General features: G+C 38.0%; 1 protein-coding gene across 2 annotated transcripts; it reads left to right on the forward strand.

The window, feature by feature from the left end:
- Window positions 1–13,547: 13,547 nt before the first annotated feature.
- On the forward strand, window positions 13,548–14,701 carry LOC141600236 (uncharacterized). Of its 2 annotated transcripts, none has more exons than XM_074420424.1 (2): window positions 13,548–13,703; window positions 13,967–14,701. In XM_074420424.1, the coding sequence occupies exon 2, from the start codon at window positions 14,024–14,026 to the stop codon at window positions 14,594–14,596; it is 573 nt and encodes a 190-aa protein (XP_074276525.1). In that variant the 5' UTR covers window positions 13,548–13,703; window positions 13,967–14,023; the 3' UTR covers window positions 14,597–14,701. The 2 variants fall into 2 exon arrangements, with proteins under 2 accessions (XP_074276525.1, XP_074276524.1); XM_074420423.1 differs by having other exon boundaries at window positions 13,549–13,860.
- Window positions 14,702–15,363: the final 662 nt, after the last annotated feature.

A 15,363-nucleotide genomic window follows, 5' to 3' on the forward strand; every position in this document is an offset into this window, starting at 1 on the left:
AATGAGAAAGTTTTAAGAAATCATACTTTTTACCCAGCCGGCTAGATTTCATGCTGATAACGTGTTATAGAATAAGAATTAGAGAAGTAAGTGTAGAGAGAAAACAAGCTGTTAGGGTGCAAACTCATGTCCCACATCGGTAGTGTAAAGGTGAAAGCTCATCTTTATAAGTACCCACTAAATATAATAGTATGAGACCTTTTGAGAAGGAGCCCAAGAGTAAATCCGTGAGAGCTTGGCCCAAAGCGGACAATATTGTACTATTATGGGTTGTGGACACATATGCAGCAGAGGCCCAACACGGGGATATTCACGCTTCCGCACAACAAGTGGTATCAGAGCCCAAGGTTCGACTTGGGCTAGACACGAGGACGCATCAGTAGGCTCAAGACTTGAAGGTGGACGTACACTATAAGACGTGGAACTCCTATAGCTCGAGGGAGAGCTAATATGTTCACGAGAAGCGACATGGTCTCACGGCGTTGAGACAAGGCCGTCCAAGAGAAGACCGTCAGCGACCCGATGTGTGGTGGGCTGAGGCTTAATGGAGGCAACAAAAGCGGTTCATGGTAAGTCCAAAAAGGCGGTCCGGTGTAATGTGCTGAGGCGGTGGATTCGGACCTAGTCCAGAGTATATTGGATGCAGAGGAATTTGGTACGCAAGTGTAGCACAAGCCCCGTGAGACACATGGTGTGTCGTTTAAGGGGAGGTTATCAAGAATTGGTGATGCGAGTGTCTAGAAGTTGGGGCTGTATGGTGTGGGAAGTTATCCATAGAGGTCAAGGTCCAAGTCAAGATGATGGTCTTTGGTTTTAGGGGAGGATTGTTAGGGTGCAAACTCATGTCCCACATCGGTAGTGTAAAGGTGAAAGCTCATCTTTATAAGTACCCACTAAATATAATAGTATGAGGCTTTTGGGAAGGAGCCTAAGAGTAAATCCGTGAGAGCTTGGCCCAAAGCGGACAATATTGTACTATTATGGGTTGTGGACACATATGCAGCAGAGGCCCAACACATGGATATTCACGCTTCCGCACAACACAAGCAAATAGATTGAGAGAGAGAAAAGAGTTGTCTATTATTCATCCCATATGTGGGTGTATATAATACGTAGATGGTGAGTGGATCTGGCCCTAATTACATGTTTAATGGCCATAATGGGTATAAGCCCAATGTATATCCACACTAACTAATATTTCATAACAGTAACAAGAATATTTTGATGATGAAAAAAGAACACGTTAAACTCATTGTCAGAAACGTTTCAAAAGGACATTGACAATAATAAAGATATGAAACACATGGTTAAGGTGGGGAGGATAGGTCCAAAAAGAAGGGAACTAAGAGGCTTAAGGGTATACTGCATTACTGCATCTATATTAGTCGTTTATCATACTTTAAATTCAATGATCAAAAGAGAGGAGGCGTACGTACATGTTGTATGTAACACATGCAATGTTAAACGAATTAAAATACGAATGGATTGTCATTTTTTGTTTTGTTTTACCAATTAAACCTCTACAAACTACTATCTAAGGGAAAAAATGTGTTATCCAATAAGTGTCGATTAGTTTAGCATTAACTACTGTTAGAACACATTAGATTGATGATGCCAAGTCCCCTTGTTATTTGATTGTTTGCTCTTAGTTGAAATAATTAGTGAATGAAGCAATCAAATGGACTTTCAACAATGATTCAAGATGATCAAGTCAATCAAGGAAGTCAAGACAATGATACTTTCCAAAGCCTTAGTCGATATGTGTAAGAGTAAGTGTAACATTCTCATTTAAGTCAAGTAATGGCAAAACCATGCAACGGTACGTTGTACCGTGGTTTCTGGTACTATCATACGGAGGAGTTTTCGTCCAAATGTTTTTAAGTGTCAAAACTTTGCAAACTTTAAACCTTAAACATTTGTATTTTCAGAAACTTGAAAACAATCTGAAATTTTGGAGTCACAAGCCCACTTGACTAAGCCTCTAGATTTGTGCAAACACCTTTTACCAAAATGGCAAAAAAGACTTGTCAAACTTCTAAAGTAAGAAAGGCTTTTTGCCATTTCGGTAAATTGTCACATGTTGAGTGTAGAAGCTTAAGTTTTCTGATTTCTTAAGCCCCAAGCCTATAAGTCTAACACTTACCATCACTCAAAGCTATTATTTATATATTGGATTTAATTCTTCAAAGTGTACTTACCTAAGACTAAATCCACTATAAATAGAGTGTCTTAGTCACATTTATTTCTTAAGACTTCCAAAGCATTTATTGTAAAAACCTTGCAAATCATTTGTGCATTGAAAGCTTTGTTCTTCAAGTATTTGCAAAACGTTTTTCTGATTTAAGTCTTCAAAATTGTTTTCGAAAAAAAAGCTGTAAAACCTCCAAGTATCAGTTCGCTGTACTGTGACATGATGAGTTTGTTCCATGATTCTCGTGTTAGATCTTCATTTTAATCTCCATGTTCATTTAGTGAACTCTTGAGATTCAAGATTCTGTAACACCTTGAGATAGAACCCATAAACTCTTGAAGCGGAGTAGCTTTAAGTTTGAGTGCAACCGGAGTAGGTTGGCGAGTTATTTTCATTGTAAGGGGTTTAGTAAGTTTGAGTAAATTTCTAAACAAGCAATAAAATAACGGTTGGACGTAGGCCTCGGAGTAGAGGCTGAACCAATTTTTTAAATGTCGTTTGTTTGTTCATTTACTTTTACGTTCTTCCACTTTGCTATCTCTCGCATGTACCTAATCAAGTTCTGTGTCACAGTCACCTATACCGTGACATAGAACTGCTGTATCTTCTTGTGAACTTACATCTAATTAAGTTTCTCAAGTCTTGTACTTTACTTATTCTTTACTTAAGTTAATTAATTAACCAAGTTAAGGATAAATTTTTAAAAGGTACACCTAATTCACCCCCTCCCCCTCTTAGGTGTTAATCGTTCTTAACTCTTCAATTGGTATCAGAGCCTTGTGCTCTTGATATTGGTTAAATCCAAAGAGTTGATCCTATAGTTATGGACGATTCAAAACACACTAAGTATCCCATTTTCAAGGGAGAAAACTATGCCTGGTGGAAACATCGCATGGAGCACTATGTCAAAAGTGCGGACTATGAATGTTGGTTAATCATTCAAAAAGGTCCCCTCAAAATCGAAGTGACTAATGCTGATGGCACTAGCTCCTTGAAAAGTGAGGATAAGTATGTTGAGGCCGACTATAAGAAAATCGAGAAAAACTCTAAGGCCATGTCCATTCTTCAATATGGGATTGGTGACCAAGAGATTAATCGTATATCTGGATGTGCCTCGGCCAAAGAGATTTGGGACACCCTAAATCTTGCCTATGAGGGAACGTCACAAGTCAAGAAATACCGTATTGATCTTCTCATGCAACAATATGAGATGTTCAATATGGAACGAGATGAGTCAATTAATAGTTTGTCTTCACGTTTTTCTAGTATTGTCAATGACCTTAAGAGTTTAGGTAGGGGTTTTCAATCCGAGGATTTAGTCCGTAAAATCCTTCGTAGCCTAACTGAAAAGTGGCAACCGAAGGTTACGGCTATTGAGGAAGCTAAGGATCTTTCATTGCTCACCCTTGATGAACTTATGGGCTCACTTATGGCTCATGAGTTAACTCTCATGAAGCGTTCTAGTGAAAGCTCTAAAGGGAAGGGACTCGCTCTTAATGCTCTCTCAAGTGATGAGGAGGATGAAGATGATGAGTTTGCAATGTTCACTAAAAACATTGTTGGCATGATCAATGGTCGAAACTCTCAAAGGTATAGCAACAACTCTAGTAAACGCCGTTTCCCTAAGAGAAGATCTAACTCCACTGTTGGTTGCTTTAAATGTGGTGACAAAGGTCATCAAATCAAAGAATGCCCAAAGTGGAACGATATCAAATCGAAGGAAAAACGTGACTTTGCAAAACGTGATTACAAAAACAAGGTAATGACTGCTATTTGGGGCATGTCTGATTCTGAAGAGGACGATGTCCTTGAGGATGAATTGGACGCCAAACTTAGCATCTCGTCCAGTTCTTCAAAAAATTCTTCCAAATCATCAAAGAAAGAAGACATCAAGTGTCTTATGGCTCACTCCGCGGATTCAGACTCCGATTCAGACCACGAGGTAATTAAGCTCAAGAAAAAGGTTCGATCTTTCTCTAAAGACAAAGTTTGTCTCCTCCTAGATCAATTCATAGATAAATGTCGTGTCCAAACTAATAAGTTGGAAGCTATGCAAATCGAAATTGAGGACATAGCTGAGGAAAATGTAGTCCTTAAAGAAAGTCTAAATGAGAATGATCAACCTAGTTCCATGTTGGGTCTTGAAAAAGAAATCAAAAAGCTTCGAAAACAAAATTTGTTTTTAGTCAACAAAGTTGATGAAACCAGTGCAACAGATCCCTGTACTGTTGCATCGAGTTCTAAAGGAAATGTGTCATCACTAACGCAAGAACGTGACCAACTTTTGATTGACTTAGCTACTTGTCACAATGAAAAAGATTATCTTGTTAAGATTACTGAGATGTTAAATGATGAGTCTAGTCATGTCAAAAGCTCCTTAGAACGAGCTCAAAAATTAAACGATGACCTTCTTGCTCAAATTGAGATGTTAAAAAGAGCTGAACAAACTCATGCCACAGAGGTCTCTACTGTGGCATCTGATTCAAGAAAAGAAATAGATACTCTCTCAAAATTAGTGTCCTCTTTAACTAAGGAACGTGAAACTCTTCTAGCTGACCTCAAATTGTGTCAAAGGGATAATAAACAATTAGAACAAATTGGAATGTTACTCAGTGATGAAGCAAGACTTGCAAAACAAGCTTTCGACAATTTAGGTAAATTGAATCTTAATCATCTTGCTAAAATCGAAACATTAACTAAAGAGCTAGATGAGGCTAAAATGTTCTACTTAAAATGGGAAGGAAGTCAGAATGTTTTGGAGTTTCTCTTGAAACAATCACAAGAATATGAAAAATTTGCAAAGAATGCTGGACTTGGTTTCAAATGCAACAGTAGCACACACTGTTGCACTCAAAACCAGGATCCAAGTCAAACTGACTTCCGAAGAAGAAAGTATGCTGGTCTTCCTGAGTACATCATTTGTAACTATTGTGGGAAAACAGGTCATGAGTTCAATGGTTGTGACAAAAGAGTCCGTGACTTAGAAAGAAACACTAAAAATGCTAAACAAGTGTGGATAAAGAAAGAGGAAGTCAAAAAGGTCGTTGTCAAGAAGGAGCCCAAACTTGTTTGGGTTCCTAAACTAAATGTTTGATTTCTTATAGGCATTAGTGAGGGGCAGCAGCAATTGGTACTTAGACAGTGGATGCTCTCGTCACATGACGGGAGATGAAAACCAATTCCTCTCGCTAGAAGCCTATGATGGTGGCATGGTGACTTTTGGCGACAACAAGAAAGGTGAAATCATTGGTATTGGAAAGGTTGGTAAGTCAAAGTCATTATGCGTGGACAAAGTGTTGCTTGTCAAAGGTTTGAAACACAATCTCTTGAGCATTTCACAACTTTGTGATCGAGGTAATATTGTTGAATTTCTTGCTAGTGAATGTAGAATCATAAATGGAAAAACTAGAGAACTCATACTTGAAGGTAAACGTGTTAAAGACGTCTACATGACTAACTTGTATGCATTGTCGGGTCAATCATTATCATGCATGAGTGTTCAAAAGAACGACCCTTGGCTTTGGCACAAACGACTTGGTCATGTAAATGCTAAGACACTTAACACCCTTAAGAAACATGATCTAGTTGACGGCATTCCTAACATTAAATTTGAATTTAAATCACTTTGTGATGATTGTGTTAAAGGAAAACAAGTTAAGTGCTCTTTTAAATCCAAAAAGGTTGTAAGCACTTCCTTACCTCTTGAACTCATTCATATTGATTTATGTGGTCCCATGCGAGTTGTGAGTAGAGGTGGAAGTCGTTTTATTTGTGTCATTGTAGATGACTTCACAAGATTTGTTTGGCTTCTCTTCTTAAGTTCTAAGGATCAAACATTTGATGAGTTCTTAATTTGGGTCAAAAAGGTTCAAAACAAATTTGAATATAAACTTGTCTCATTAAGATCCGACCATGGAACCGAGTTTGAGAACTCGTCATTTGAGTCCTATTGTAATGAGTATGGTGTTAGTCATAACTTTTCGGCCGCAAGAACTCCCCAACAGAATGGGGTTGTGGAACGAATGAACCGAACTCTTGAAAATATGGCTCGGACCATGCTCATTAGCTCTAAGGTTCCCAAGAATTTTTGGGCCGAAGCCGTAAACACATCATGTTATATTTACAACCGTGTCATGATTAGAAAAATCATTGAGAAAACTCCCTATGAACTTCTACGAGGAAGAAAACCTAATCTTTCACATTTAAAATGCTTTGGTAGTAAATGCTTTGTGCACAATAATGGAAAAGACAACCTTGGCAAATTTGATGCTCGTAGTGATGAAGGAGTTTTTGTTGGTTATTCCGATCATAGTAAAGCATATAAAGTCTATAACAAAAGGACTATGAAAATGGAAGAAAGTGTTCATGTAATCTTTGACGAATCTAGTCTTTTTGTGTCAAACACACAGGTTGATGATGAGGATGATGAATATGATGATGATTTTGAGATTGGTATGATACGACATGAAATGGATCAAGTGGTAGAAGAAGCTGAGAAACAGTTAGAGCCACTGTTGCATGAGGAGGATGTGCAAAATTCAGGGGGAACTAATCATCCTCCTACACAAAATGATGCTATCTCATCCAGGGGGAACAAGGATGGTGAAGAACAGCCCAATCTAATCATAAACGAACCACAATCACCTCCTTCAAGCATTCCTCATGTAACAGTCCCCTCGACTGTTGCAGACGAACAAACCGAATCTTCTAACTCACTTATCCCCAAGAAATGGAAACACCAAAGCTCTCATCCCTTATCAAACTTAACCAGTGACCTAACCTCTGGAATAAAAACCAGATCATCGCTTCAAAATTTCTGTGCACACAATGCCTTCATCTCAAAATCGAACTGCACCATGTCACAAAAGAGAGCCTTGACCGATGAATGCTGGATGATTGCAATGCAAGAGGAATTGGAGCAATTTGAAAGGAACAAGGTATGGCATCTTGTCCCTAGGCCATCTCAACGTACTGTAATTGGTACACGGTGGGTCTTTCGCAATAAGCTAGATGATGTTGGAGAAATCGTACGGAATAAAGCTAGACTAGTGGTGCAAGGTTTTAACCAACAAGAAGGAATTGATTACGATGAAACCTTTGCACCGGTAGCTAGGCTTGAAGCCATACGAATGCTTGTAGCTTTTGCGTCTTTTCAAGGTATAAAGCTTTTTCAAATGGATGTCAAAACCGCATTTTTAAATGGATACCTTGATGAAGAAGTGTTCGTTGAACAACCTCCGGGCTTTATAAACAACGAGTTTCCCAACCACGTTTTTAAACTAGATAAAGCACTCTATGGTTTAAAACAGGCTCCTAGGGCTTGGTATGATAGGCTTTCAAAGTTTCTATTGGAAAATGGTTTCATGCGTGGGTCCGTGGATAAAACGTTGTTTATCAAGTCACAAGGAGATGAATCGTTGCTTGTGCAAGTATATGTCGATGACATTATTTTTGGTGCAACTAACAATGTTCTTTATAAGTACTTCTGATTTGATGACTTCGAATTTGAAATGAGTATGATGGGAGAACTTGGATTCTTTCTTGGTCTTCAAATCAAACAATGTGAAAATGGAACGATGATTCACCAACAAAAGTACTTAAAAGAAATGTTAAGTAAGTTTGGGTTAACTGATTCTAAACCTATGCCTACACCAATGGTGCCTAAAAACAAGCTTGATAAGGACGAAAATGGTAAGAGCATTAGTGAAAAGATTTATCGAGGTATGATCGGTTCCTTACTTTACTTAACCGCTAGTCGACCCGACATACAATTTAGTGTGTGTGCTTGTGCCCGTTTCCAAGCAAATCCTAAGGAATCTCATTTCAAAGCCGTCAAACGGATTTTTAGGTATTTGATTGGAACACAAGGGCTATATCTTTGGTACCCAACTCACTACGAACTTGATCTTGTAGGTTTTTCGGATGCGGACTATGCCGGTGACACATTGGATAGGAAAAGCACTTCGGGCATTGCTACCTTCCTAGGACCGTGTCTCATTTCATGGGCTTCGAAGAAGCAAAACACCGTTGCATTATCCACGGCCGAAAGCGAATATGTGAGTGCCGCTCTATGTTGTGCACAAATTCTTTGGGTACGTCAACAATTGCATGATTATGGCCTTACTTTCGAGACTACCCCTATTTTTTGTGACAACACTAGTGCAATTAATATATCAAAGAATCCTATACAACACTCACGAACTAAACACATCGACATACGACATCATTTTCTACGTGATCAAGTTGAGAAAGGTCATATTTGTCTAAGCTTTTGTAAAACGGAAAATCAAATTGCGGACATTCTTACAAAACCGTTAGAAAGAGAACAATTCGAAAGACTTCGGTCGGAAATTGGTTTATTAGGTGACATACCGCTAAATTAAAATTACGTTTTCCAATGATTGATTAGAGGGAGGAATTACATGTAATTAAATGTTAGCTAATATGGTAGAGTGCATGCAAATGTCGAACAAATGTGACTGACAACCGTATGAGTGCACTTGAGTTGTTTTTACATTGAGCTTCCAAAATCACTTTATGTCCCATCACTCCTATAAACCTACACCCTAGCCTCACTCTATCAACACTCAACCGTCCCTTCACCTAGATTAATTACACCAACCCATCATTTATATCCATGTTTCCACTAAATGCTCTCCATTACCCACTAAATAAACAACCACCCTTACCTTTTTCGGATTCCCAAAACCAAAACCGCCATTTAACCTCCCTTTTTATCCTCTCTCTTAAAAATGCCTCCAAGACTCTCAAAGGAATTACTTCAACTCAGAAATTCATTTAACCCAAAATACATTGCCAAGAAAAAGATGGCTCCCAAAACCGCTGCAAAACCTGATGAAACCATCTCTACCACGGCCAAGCCAACTGTTGCACGAAAGAAGACAACCGCCAAAAAGGGCGGTGGTCGTGGCAGAGGAGAAAGAAGTAGGAATCCTCCTATTTCTCTCCAATTAGATGCTGAGGTGGACATTGACACCGATGAAGAAGACTCCTGTTCTAAGGGAACCAAAAGGAATGAAGATATTCAAAAATCAAGTGGTGTTGTCGGAACAAATGAAAAGGGAGATCACTCAAGTGAGTTGAAAGAGGGGGAACTTGATGGAGAGAAATCAGAGAAAGAAAAAGAAAGTGATGAAAAATTAGAAAAATTAGAGGGAGACAAGGAAAAGGAAAGTAAAGAAAAATCAGAGGGAGAAAAAGAAAAATCAAATGAGAATGAAGGGGATCTAAACGAAAAGGAAAGGAAGGAGGATAGTAATGTTGTAGTTGAAAAGAATGATGATGATGTGCTCTTAAAAGATTTGGTGAATGACACTTTAGAGAAGGATAAGAGGAGTGAGATTGATGCAACGGAGGTCTCCACTGTTGAAAAGGAAATCGGTTCAAATGCTGAGAAAATCGATTATGAAGTTGTTGATGTTGAGGATCGTGATGATGCCACAGTGGTGTTTGATGATGGGCTTGACCCATTATTCTCAAAACCCGCATCACGAACCCGGTCCAAGAGGAAGATGCTTGAAATATTTGGTGATGATGACGAGGATGTGACCCCGGAGGCATCCCCTCCAAAAACCAAGGTTACCCAAAGAAAAAGGGGATCCGGATCAAAATCGAAAGCACCCAAAAGGGCTCGTTATCAACGGGATTTACCGAGCATAAATGAGGATGAGATCATTGAGGAGAAGGTGCCTCTCAACACATGCATGGACCTTGTTATTGCTCCTTTTGCCGAATCATTCAAGAATGATATCCTCAACCATCTCAATTCTCTTGATCTCCCGGAGGAGATCTTCAAGATATGCCACGGTATGCTGCTTTGTTGCTTCCACAGTGGTCGTCGTTATAAGAAATCTTGGTATGACACCTCTCCTGCTTTTAAATATTTCAAAGAGGCCATGTATGCACAGGGTTGGGTGAATCTGTTGGACAAATATAGTCACATGTACTTGTCCGAAGTCATCCAATTCTATGCAACAGTCAAGGTGGATGTTGAATCTGGAACTCTCTCAGCCTTTATCAATCAGAAACCCTTTGTCCTAACCATTGACCAACTTGCTACTCATCTTGATATCTGTAATGTCGGGCTTACCTCTTTCCCAAAACGTGATTGGGGTGAAATTGATGAGGTTACCTCTACCCAGGTCATGAAGGTTCTTCGACCTCATGATGATGATGGCCCTACCAACATATATGCCTTTGAATTAACCGCACCCATCCGGTTCATCTTTAACCTGGTTTTTCGTAACCTTGTCCCTTCCAACAATAGCCGTGGGAGATGTTCTCTTCTTGACATGCTCCTAATTCATCACATTGTTAAGCACAAACCCATTAACCTTCTTCGCCTTATGTTTCATCGAATACTTGAGATGTCCACTGAGTTCCAAAGCGGCAACTTTGACAAAAATGCCGTAGTTCCTTATGGTATGTGGCTCTCGATAATTTTTATGAGGGAAGGGTTAGTGTTGAAGGGAAGCCCTGCTATTGAGAAATTAAGTGATGAGATGACACCGGGTCTTCTTTCTCGGATGAACTTGGAGATTAAGAATGGCAAATTGGAAAGGAAGAATCAGTCGGGTTCTACAGTGGGTTCTACCGTTGAAATGGGTGTGGTCCTAGCAAAGTTGGATGAGCTCCTTGGAATTGTGAACCGATTGGTCAAAGAACAGGGCAAGTTGAGGGATGAAGTTGGTGATCTTCGCACCATGAATGAAGATCTCCTTGAACGTCTTCAGAATGCCTCCTAAACTCATGCCTCTTTAAACCGTTTCTCCTCTTGAACTTTGGCTCTTTGTTTTGTTTTAAGACACTCTCTTGCACCTTCGGTTGTTTGTTTTTCTCTTGCTTGAACTATTTGCGTGTGTTTTAATCGTGTTGCTTGCCTTTTGGACATGTTTTTCTCCTCCTTTGACGATGTCAAGAGGGGGAAGTAGTTTAATTATGCCATGTGTGACCTTTTAACTCTTAGGCTAACGTCCACCTTAATTATGTCTTAGCTTCCATGATTAGATGTTTTACTTTGGCCAAGCATGTTGCACCTTTCGACTACCTTGATCATGTTTATTAATTATGCTTATGATTGAAATTGACCAAAGACCGACTAACCATGGGCTAAGGGGGAATATCACACATGTTTGGACTTGTCATCATCAAAGGGGGAATTTGTTAGAACACATTAGATTGATGATGCCAAGTCCCCTTGTTATTTGATTGTTTGCTCTTAGTTGAAATAATTAGTGAATGAAGCAATCAAATGGACTTTCAACAATGATTCAAGATGATCAAGTCAATCAAGGAAGTCAAGACAATGATACTTTCCAAAGCCTTAGTCGATATGTGTAAGAGTAAGTGTAACATTCTCATTTAAGTCAAGTAATGGCAAAACCATGCAACGGTACGTTGTACCGTGGTTTCCGGTACTATCATACGGAGGAGTTTTCGTCCAAATGTTTTTAAGTGTCAAAACTTTGCAAACTTTAAACCTTAAACATTTGTATTTTCAGAAACTTGAAAACAATCTGAAATTTTGGAGTCACAAGCCCACTTGACTAAGCCTCTAGATTTGTGCAAACACCTTTTACCAAAATGGCAAAAAAGACTTGTCAAACTTCTAAAGTAAGAAAGGCTTTTTGCCATTTCGGTAAATTGTCACATGTTGAGTGTAGAAGCTTAAGTTTTCTGATTTCTTAAGCCCCAAGCCTATAAGTCTAACACTTACCATCACTCAAAGCTATTATTTATATATTGGATTTAATTCTTCAAAGTGTACTTACCTAAGACTAAATCCACTATAAATAGAGTGTCTTAGTCACATTTATTTCTTAAGACTTCCAAAGCATTTATTGTAAAAACCTTGCAAATCATTTGTGCATTGAAAGCTTTGTTCTTCAAGTATTTGCAAAACGTTTTTCTGATTTAAGTCTTCAAAATTGTTTTCGAAAAAAAAGCTGTAAAACCTCCAAGTATCAGTTCGCTGTACTGTGACATGATGAGTTTGTTCCATGATTCTCGTGTTAGATCTTCATTTTAATCTCCATGTTCATTTAGTGAACTCTTGAGATTCAAGATTCTGTAACACCTTGAGATAGAACCCATAAACTCTTGAAGCGGAGTAGCTTTAAGTTTGAGTGCAACCGGAGTAGGTTGGCGAGTTATTTTCATTGTAAGGGGTTTAGTAAGTTTGAGTAAATTTCTAAACAAGCAATAAAATAACGGTTGGACGTAGGCCTCGGAGTAGAGGCTGAACCAATTTTTTAAATGTCGTTTGTTTGTTCATTTACTTTTACGTTCTTCCACTTTGCTATCTCTCGCATGTACCTAATCAAGTTCTGTGTCACAGTCACCTATACCGTGACATAGAACTGCTGTATCTTCTTGTGAACTTACATCTAATTAAGTTTCTCAAGTCTTGTACTTTACTTATTCTTTACTTAAGTTAATTAATTAACCAAGTTAAGGATAAATTTTTAAAAGGTACACCTAATTCACCCCCTCCCCCTCTTAGGTGTTAATCGTTCTTAACTCTTCAACTACTATATCTAAGCAATATTTATTGTTAATCAAATATGTTAGCATTAAAATTGATCTATACTCCCTTTTACACAATAAAGGCTAAAATATCCTTAAGCATTTTACATATATTTAGACAATTATTTTAGAATCCGTGCAACGCAGGGACATTACAATAGTACTTTTATAAACTCCTCTGAATTGTACTCAAATTCCCAATATGTTATGTTTTATACAGTACTCCCTCCATTATTTTATATATGACGTTTTCGTTTTACGAGGTAAGCCTTTGACTTTCGATTATATAAAAATATACTCTAGAAAAAATTATGAAAATTATATCATTAGATTCGTCATAAAATTTGCTTTCAAAAGAGTATACATTTCATATTATTAATTTATATATTTTGAGAGATATTGAAGAGAGAAGTGAGTGTCTCGAAATATGAGAATGATATATATAAAATAATGGAGGGAGTAGTACTTTTATAAACTCCTCTGAATTGTACTCAAATTCATAGGGAATTGTTTGTTAACATAAAACACTAAAACGGTCAAATTTCTCGGCAAAAGATGTTGCATTTTCTATCTTATGAAAATCCGGAGCAATGATATACTTATTGATTATGAAACTTTACACCTGAAAAATCAAGACTAGTTTTATTCATCATCCCTCATTTAATAAACCTATGACCTTCTAGCTCTATAATCCGGTATTAGATAACGACATATAAAAATGCTATCTTTAGTGTAAGACTATATTGTATTCTCATTACCTATTTTTACGCCACTTCTTATGGAGTTTCTTACCTTTCATACGTACATTTTCCTCAATTTCTTTCCTTAATCAACTAAATACTTATGTATGGTGTGAGTTTGTTTCAAAAGTTAATTAACACAATTATCATCCACAAACTCTCTTGAGAGACACTAAGAAAAATGCGTGTAATTAGTAGATCTTGAAGAATTGCTATGCAAGCTTGTGGTAAAGGATTGCAAATGATTATAAATTACTTGTGCTACCTTATATTCGTATAAACGAAATACTAAACATTGTTAATTCTTAAGAAAAACAACACGAAGTGAAAATAATTAAAGTCCCAATGGCATCATGCATATTCCACGTTATCACTTTTCTAATTGTATGTAACTTGTTAGCTAGGCTACCTCTTCCAAGATATTTAGGTTTTTTTTATAATTAAAAATGTTTATTGATGCAACTTTTCTTAATCTTGATTGATTTATCAGGTTGCAGTTACAGTGAGCGAAGCAACATTTCTTCCGGTTTTAGCTGCCGGACACACGATGATGCGTGGAAGAGGTAAAGGAGCCGGACAAGGAGATTTTGGGTTTAACGGAGGTGCTAATGCGGGAGGACGATTCGGAGGTTCTGGGCAAGCATTTGGACAATTTGGTGGTTCAGGAAGAGGTGGTGGCATGGGACAAGGATTAGGGCAATTTGGAGGAGGAGCTAGTGGCATGGGACAAGGATTAGGACAATTTGGAGGTTCGGCGGGAGTTAGTGGAGCAGGACAAGCATTTGGAGGTGCTTCGGGAAAATTTGGATTTGGTGGTTCAGGAAAAGCATCCGGACAAGGTGGATTTTCCGGAGGAGGTAGTGGCTCGGGACAAGCATCTGGTGGGGCTTCAGGCCTTGGGTCAGGCCTTGGATCAGGGGGAGCATCTGGACAATTTGGTGGAGCGGCTAGTGGTTCAGGGCAAGGACAATTCAAAGGCGGATTCTCAGGTGGGTTTTCTGGTCAAGCATCGAAATCTGGCCAATTTTCTGGTCAAGCATCAAATTCTGCTCAATACTCCGGACAAGGCTTAGGAAATGGAGGCTTAAGAAGGAAATCCAGAAAACTATTAACAATATAGAACATTTGATTTATTGAAATAGTGGTTTAGTCAAAATAAAGCTTAATTTTTACCATCACTAAGTGATACGGAGTATTTATTAATCATAAGAATTACTCCTATTATTAGTTGTTGGTCCGCGTGCAATACATGACGAGACGTTTTTTTTTTTTTTGGATTAGGTAAGACTACTTTAGCAATAACACGACGAGACGTTAGTTAGACTACTTTAGCAATAAAGTAATAGTATGCCAGTTGGATAGTATTATTTGCTTCAACTTTTACGGATAACAAACACGTTTTTATTTCCTATTTATATGAAATTTTGTTACCTCACATGTCCTAATTAATTATTATGTTTGCTTTAACATATAGATTTAAGAACACAAAAACTTTAAAGAGATGGTCTCTTAATAGCGTTATTGAGAAATCTCTCACATCTTTAAGAAATAAAGAAGAAAATTTGCATTGATTTGTGATCCTTTGGGTCTATTTAATTGTTGATATGTGACTCTTTGTGTCGTGGTAGGATATATGTGAGTTTGATTAAAGATGTGAAGGGTTCTGTAACGATTTTCAACAGATTTAAATTACAGTATTCCCAAGCCCTCATGCATGTTAAGTATTAAGATTAAATAAAAGGGGTGATTAACAAACTTACTTGGATGCGGAAGAATGAATTCCAATAATATGCTAATAATAAGAAGTATAATAAAACCCAAATCGCAGATCCTTAAATAGTAATATAATCTGTGAGACCGTCTCACAATAACGCCCCAAATGCTGCG

Source organism: Silene latifolia, chromosome 9, assembly GCF_048544455.1.
Source record: "Silene latifolia isolate original U9 population chromosome 9, ASM4854445v1, whole genome shotgun sequence".
Classification (NCBI taxonomy): Eukaryota; Viridiplantae; Streptophyta; class Magnoliopsida; order Caryophyllales; family Caryophyllaceae; genus Silene; species Silene latifolia.

Bases quoted from the DNA above. Each gene is read 5' to 3' on its own strand.
- LOC141600236 (XM_074420423.1), top strand. From the start codon at position 13,822: ATGGCATCATGCATATTCCACGTTATCACTTTTCTAATT. The intron at 13,861-13,966 runs GTATGTAACTTG...TTGATTTATCAG, and splicing joins ACGTTATCACTTTTCTAATT to GTTGCAGTTACAGTGAGCGA.